This window comes from Mizuhopecten yessoensis, unplaced genomic scaffold (assembly GCF_002113885.1).
Source record: "Mizuhopecten yessoensis strain PY_sf001 unplaced genomic scaffold, ASM211388v2 scaffold6971, whole genome shotgun sequence".
In the NCBI taxonomy this organism is placed as follows: domain Eukaryota; kingdom Metazoa; phylum Mollusca; class Bivalvia; order Pectinida; family Pectinidae; genus Mizuhopecten; species Mizuhopecten yessoensis.
The window spans coordinates 737,371-744,127 of NW_018406816.1; the positions used below are offsets into that span (position 1 = coordinate 737,371).

Sequence of the window (6,757 nt, forward strand, 5' to 3'; positions counted from 1 at the left end):
GTCATGCAATAAATAAGTGATTGAGTTGTGAGATGAGTAGTGATTTGAAAACTGAGATGCTAAAATAGGACAGTCATTTATATTGACACCCCTTACTTTTCTATTGTTTCTAATTCTTATCGCTAAAATCTCTGCAGATTTATTTTAGAAACTGCATTTTTATGTAAAACTTTTATTCATTTTCTAATCTCTTCCCCAAATAGTTTAGTACTTCATCAATGAATTTACAAGATACAGAATCGAACGCTTTCTCAAAATCAATAATCAATAGCATCCCTGGTATATCAGTTCTCTCTGCGTAATCCATAATATCGCATATCAACCTTGTGTTTCTCCCACATATCGCTCAGAAATAAAACATGTCTGATCTGGATAAATTAATTTACCTAACACTGCTTTTATTTTATTTGCTATACAGCCTGATGCAATTTTATGTGGTCGCCACCTTGGTCACTCAAGTATGTCGAGAACAGTCTTTTTTACGTGAAAAAGACCCTTGTTTATTTCACTGTAGAAATATTCTACTTCTTACATCCAAATCTCAGTATACTTTTCCTATTGTAAAACAAATGTCATATCCGATGTTTTCCCCGAAAAATCTGTATAATATACACAAAAGGTAAGTTTTGTGGAGACCGGTGTAAAGTACGACTGCTCAGGTCCTAGGTAACCTTGACCTTCAACGAAATTTTTGTTTTCAAACAACAACAAAAAAATCAGGATTTTACTTTAATATGTTTGGAGTTAAACGTCCTCAAGAAAACTAACAAACAAACAGACAAACAAAATCGTAGGCAATTAAGTATAATTCGTAATTATGTTGAATTTTGTTATTCTCAAAAGACATTAAGTAAAGTGCACAACACCTCATATCTTTAACATATCCTCATGTTCATATTGATTATATGTACCTCAATCAAATTAAAACCGTAACATCCGTGTTGACATCAATACATTACAACCCTAAACATTCTTTGTATATGTATCAAAAGTTATATTTTATACTCGACCAACGTACATGTAAAGGCGTAGTCACGTATCAAGACCAAATGGTCGTTTACAAACTATGTCTGAGTAAGCAATTTGTATTGTTTACATCGATTCCTTATAACCAGAATATTATTATGCGCATCGAAATGTATCGTCACTGTACTCCAAATGGGACTCTTTTGAGTTAAATATTGATGTATTTTATATAATAGTGTCTATGGTTGCTTATTTATGCCATTGACTTTCGACTTACTAGTTACCTAGGTTGACATATGCTTTAAAAGATGTCGACATAATCTGTGAAGATGTCGACATAATCTGAGAAGATGTCGACATAATTTGAGAAGATCACGACATAATCTGTGAAGATGTCGACATAATCTGTGAAGATGTCGACATAATCTGAGAATATGTCGACATAATCTGAGAAGATGTCGCAATCACGTTTAAATTATGTCGACATATTTTTACGTTTTCCGAGATAATTTTGCCAAGGTAATTATCGCGTACAATGTAAGTAGGTAATTCTGCTTTTGATCATGTTAATGCTCAGATGTGACATCGACTTGTCACTTAGTAATGCAAAACAAAACGGGTGTGTTAGCCAATCATTTTATCATGATAGTATCACGTGATGTACGAATAGCTTATAATAAGTCGGTTTAAGCACGACTCAGCCTTATTTCAGGTTTTGTATATTAGCCTTTTCACCCCTATGTAACTTTAGTAGAATCTACCATGCAGTGATATGGAGGGGTCTATTATGGTCTACAGTCGTGAAAGGGCTAGCCATATCAGTCACCTGATAATTTGATTAACTTCATATACTCTTTTTGTGTTGCATACATCAGTTATATGACCTCTGACCTCACTTTGTAAACAATTCCCCCCTCACACTCACACACACTAACAAAAAACGAGGTTGTGTTTAAAAGGTTTTAAAATATACAAATTAATTTTATTAATCCTCTATTGAACCTATTAATAAGAAATCACACTCTTTAATTCAGATACATGGTATACATGAAATCTTTATCACTCTTACGTACTTACATGTGGAACATATTAACCGCTCGGCATGAATACACTCATTCTACATGAAATTAATGACGTCATAGAGGTACGACAGTTGGGTGTGTGTGTATGTGTGTATAAAGTTTTTTTTTATATCATGTTTGATATATTGTTTTTGTATGCATGTCTATTTGTCTGTGGCAATATATGTTAGTGTGTATAAAAGAGATGTGTGTGTTATAGGTTACAGTGTGTGATCCTTTGTTTACTTACCTGTATAGTTCTATTTTCATATATCACATGACGTACATAGCTGTCCTGGTTTCTATTGGTTAAATTATAATAATACACTTTGGTCAGTTTGATGGGAATCTCATTGTTAAAAAAATAGTACTCTTTAGCCTGTCAAACTGAAACTGGGGTGGATCTGTTTAATCCGTTGTCAAAAGGCACTGTTAATTTTTAAAGGGAAGCGTTACGCCCGATTGAAAACAGGAGTTCCACATATCAAAAGTATAAATCCAGGCTGCAGTATAATGATGGAAACACGACGGAAGATGATATCATGGCTTTTTGTCCGGTACAAATTGATGAATACTATATTGTGATATATGGTAGAAATGCCGGACTGCTTATATTTTCATTCATAAGCAAGATTATTTAAAACATGTGTATGATACGTATTACAAACAAAAATCGTCCGCGGCCAACAAACTTAACAGTTAAACGACTCTATGAAGAAAATTTTCGACGGGAAAATCTTTAAAGGTAAATTTTCAGTTATTTTTCACAAATAAATTTCTAGTGATGGCATATTTGATTTGTATCCACACGCATCTTCGGAAACAACATAATTTAACAATGACATATATCAGAAACAAAACTGAACTCTTCATAATACTGTCGATATAAGATATTGTCAATACATTATACCTCGCTATACTGTCAACCTTTGTCCAGATATAGGGGTAGGCGCTTCCTCGGTACTCCAAGGGTTACGCTCACTTTCACTCTCTGCATCCCTGGACTATGTCATAGCAAAATTGAAGGCACGCGGCCAGCTATTTGTTTGGTCTAAGGTAAAAAAATCACACCTGATCAATCATTAGACTTACACCAGTCTCGCTCCACTGCCACTAGCTCGCCGAAAGGACGTATGGCGGTGGGCGTTTTATCAGTGTAGGTACATGCATTACATTTATCCATCATTCCATCAAATATATAAAAAAAAACACCTCATAAACATGCCGATAATAAACGGCTTGCCATCATCTGACGTTAAAAGTGAAACAGATGTACGCCGCAGTTTTACGTTGATACCTTGATCATCGAAATCAACCCGCACGCCAAGGACAATCCGGAGATAGACCCCGAAAACCTGTATCCAAAAGAGGGACACATATTATATCCCTGCGATGATGAATACATGACGATCTGGGGTGTGGTTGCTAAGGAAATCCGCCATCTTGGATCCAAGTTGGCGCCTTAACAAACCACACCCCATATCTTCATCACTTCATCATGTGGGTTTTTTGTGTGTGACGTCATAAATTTAAGTGTTACCGACTGAATTATCTCCCCCTGTTTCCAATAGGTTTGTATATTTAGTGTGACGTTATTTTGACGGAATTAACTCCCCTTGTTTCTGACTTTTTACCTTCTGATTTCAGGTTTTGCATCCATGGAATGTCTATCTCTCTCTGCAATGCTTGACAGACCTGCGATCCCTTGCATGAGGAGAAAGAATGCATACAGAAATGAAAATCGCTATTATTTTGACTTAATAAAAATATCAGGCAGAAACTGGTGTGATCCTCTCTCTTCATGCTCCCTTCTCAAGTCTTCGTTCTTCTTCTAGACGATTGGTGGCAAACATGTAAGAATGAACAATAGGGCACCTGTTTGATATGTACGGCAAGCCCTAATAGTACATTCCCAAATTTTTTTTTGTCTTTTCTTTTCTCTGCATCTTTTCTTTTAATTTACAATATGTTCATTTTGCAAATGTATACTTAGAATGTTTTCCAACAATAATTTACGTCAAATACCTATTCTACAAGACGTACAACATGTATTATTCTCTATTTATACAAATTGCTAATAAATAATATACATTATACACAATATGCTATAAATAATTAACATCATCTACAATTTAATAAATAATTTACGCTTTATACAAATGAATAATCTACAGTATATACAATATGCAATAAATAATTAACAATATCTACAATTTAATAATTTGCAATGCATTATATACAATATGTAATAAATAATGTACACGTTACACATATAAATAAGTAACATGATACTCAACATGTAATAACATTTACAGGAAAATGGTTTTGAACGTAAAAAGGCTTTAATAATCCATAAACCAGCAGTGTATACACATGGATTCTTCCCAGAACACTCTCAGAATCAACATACAACAAACGAAGCACGGAATCAGCGTGTGGACTAAGGATCAATAGCCGTGCGGATACGTGTTTAAGCTGTTGGGGTCAATCAACCTTTTAGTGTATACGAGCCTATACAGTTTGGTACGATTTTCGTGGTACAACGCAAATGTCCTCTGATCCCTCATTATTTTAGCGTCTACTGTTTGGGTGACTCTCCCGCCGTCCGACATTATGATGTCTTTCATCACAGAGAAGTTGACAGTCCTGTCGTTTTGTACGTTCAGGGAAAATCCCCTGACCTAACAAGTCGTGTTGTTTTTGTTTGTGCGGTACGCGTAGTTCTAAGGTCCTGCAGAAACGAATTCAACTAAGTGTTCGTCGCGGGGTAGTTCGTTCGTCAGTTGTCCGACGTAATCGCCCAGTTCGGGGTTACCGAGATAACCGGGTGCGTGTACGTATACCACGCTGTCAGTGTCGTGGTACAACACCCTCTCTTTTAATTTCTCCATCACGTCGTACAGTTTCAATCGTGCCCAGCAGGTAGTAAACGAAGCCACGAAGATGTTGCTGTGTTCTCTGTCGTACGTCTGTTCGACGTGCGATTTGTATTGTACATACATGAGGTTCTCGTTGACAATTTAAAAATCTAGTAGCGCGTATTGTGGGTCGGTAATCAAGCGGCAGAAATCTGCCAGTTCGCTTCCTGTGAAATACCTACAGTTAGTGTACACACACCTCCCCAAAAGTTGTTCAGTTGATGTTTGGAAACGCACCTTAGGCCTGGGTTGTGGGTGATTCTACTGGGGTCCAACCGTATACCCTCGTTTCGATAGTACGCTTCCACGTAGTCTCTCTTTTTTCCATCGCTGTCACACCAGTGCGGCCAGTCGCTATTCTCCTGCTTGCATTTCAGGAACGTATCTATGTACTCTTTAAAGAGTTGCTTGCTACTGTCCTGGAAGTGGTACACTTCGTATATCTTCAGCACTACGTAACCCATTTTCACGGCTTTCTTAAGCTCCGGAGTGCACCACGTCCCCAAAATGGCACGCTCTTCGTCTTTACATGAACACATATCTTGCCTTTAGTTGACTGCACAGTCGTAACACAGGGGGAATTTCAATTTGTTGTTGCATTTCACGGGTAAGACATGTATGTATAGACCTCTAGGTGGAAGAATCCTCACCTTCGCCGAAGTAGTTGTCAAGGGGGTGAAAATCTGCCGTAATTATCTGAGGGTGTCCCGTAGGGTATTCGCAGTATTTGTCCACGTAAGGATAGAGACTTGTGAAATCGACGTAAAGGATCTCTTCGTCGTCGTGTACAACGTGATGCAACTTTAATGCATCAGTCCTGCCGCCAAAAAAGGAATCCCTGGGGTCGAGTCTCGTCGTAAGGTCCAAACTATCTAGGAATTCTTTGAGTCTAGGATTTTGCTCTTTGTCTTTCTGAAACAGACAGTTCCATTTCACGACTACTTGGCAACCGCAGTTCTGTAGGTACCTGACTTTGTTATCGTAAATTGACTTGAGTTCCGAGACGGACTGATTCGACGGTGGTATCTTATATTTTGTTCTGTCGTTGGGGAAGCACGTCTCACATCCGTGATATTTACAGTAGTTGTACTCAAACACTGTGGCCGTCGATTCGCTGAATCCGTCGGCGTGGTATCTTCCAATCTTCTTTTCGCCCTTGCCGTTTAATGCGTGTTGTATTTGAGTACACCGGGACGCTGATTCCCACTCGAGCCAACCTATGGATTCCATGGAGAAGTTGACGCGAGTGGTATAATCTTCAGGGGGTACTTTAGGAAGGTCCGTGATTAGATTTTTTTAAAGAGTATGTCTTCTCCCTGGAATTCGTCGTTGTCTACGTACCAGTGTCCGTTTTTCTGGTGGCAGAAACCCAGCCTCTGTCTCGCAGTTTCACGTCGTACATTTCTATCAGAAAAAAATAGATTTGAAGACAGACATGGCGACCCCTGCAGCATTCATAGTCGTAAACGGATCCATTCCCGTACTCTGCAGCAACAATTCCCGATACGCCATGCAGCCTTTCTTCAATATGTCTACTTCCCTCTTGCAGTATTCCATTAGTTCGTTCTTGAGGTCGAATAATTCCTAGTTATATATTTTTTCGCGGTACCATTCTGCAAATTTTTGTTTTCCAGCAGGGCTAATTTTTTCGAATGCGTAGTATACGGCATCCGGATAGGTTCCCACGTATTGACTGTTTTCTGTGGTGTTGAATAGGTGCGGGAAGTGTCCTTTCTTTAATTCTGTTAGGCCGAAAGCTTTGGGTATGTCTGCTAATCTCATGGGCAAGAAAGAGTGGGAATCAAGGAACCG

The 6,757-nt window shown here is 38.2% G+C and overlaps 1 protein-coding gene across 1 annotated transcript; it reads right to left on the bottom strand.

The window, feature by feature from the left end:
- Positions 1-5,082: 5,082 nt before the first annotated feature.
- Positions 5,083-6,175, bottom strand: LOC110452922. The gene is made up of 2 exons (XM_021501681.1): positions 5,596-6,175; positions 5,083-5,468 (listed from the first exon to the last, which is right to left on the bottom strand). The coding sequence occupies exons 1-2, from the start codon at positions 6,173-6,175 to the stop codon at positions 5,083-5,085; spliced, it is 966 nt and encodes a 321-aa protein (XP_021357356.1).
- Positions 6,176-6,757: the final 582 nt, after the last annotated feature.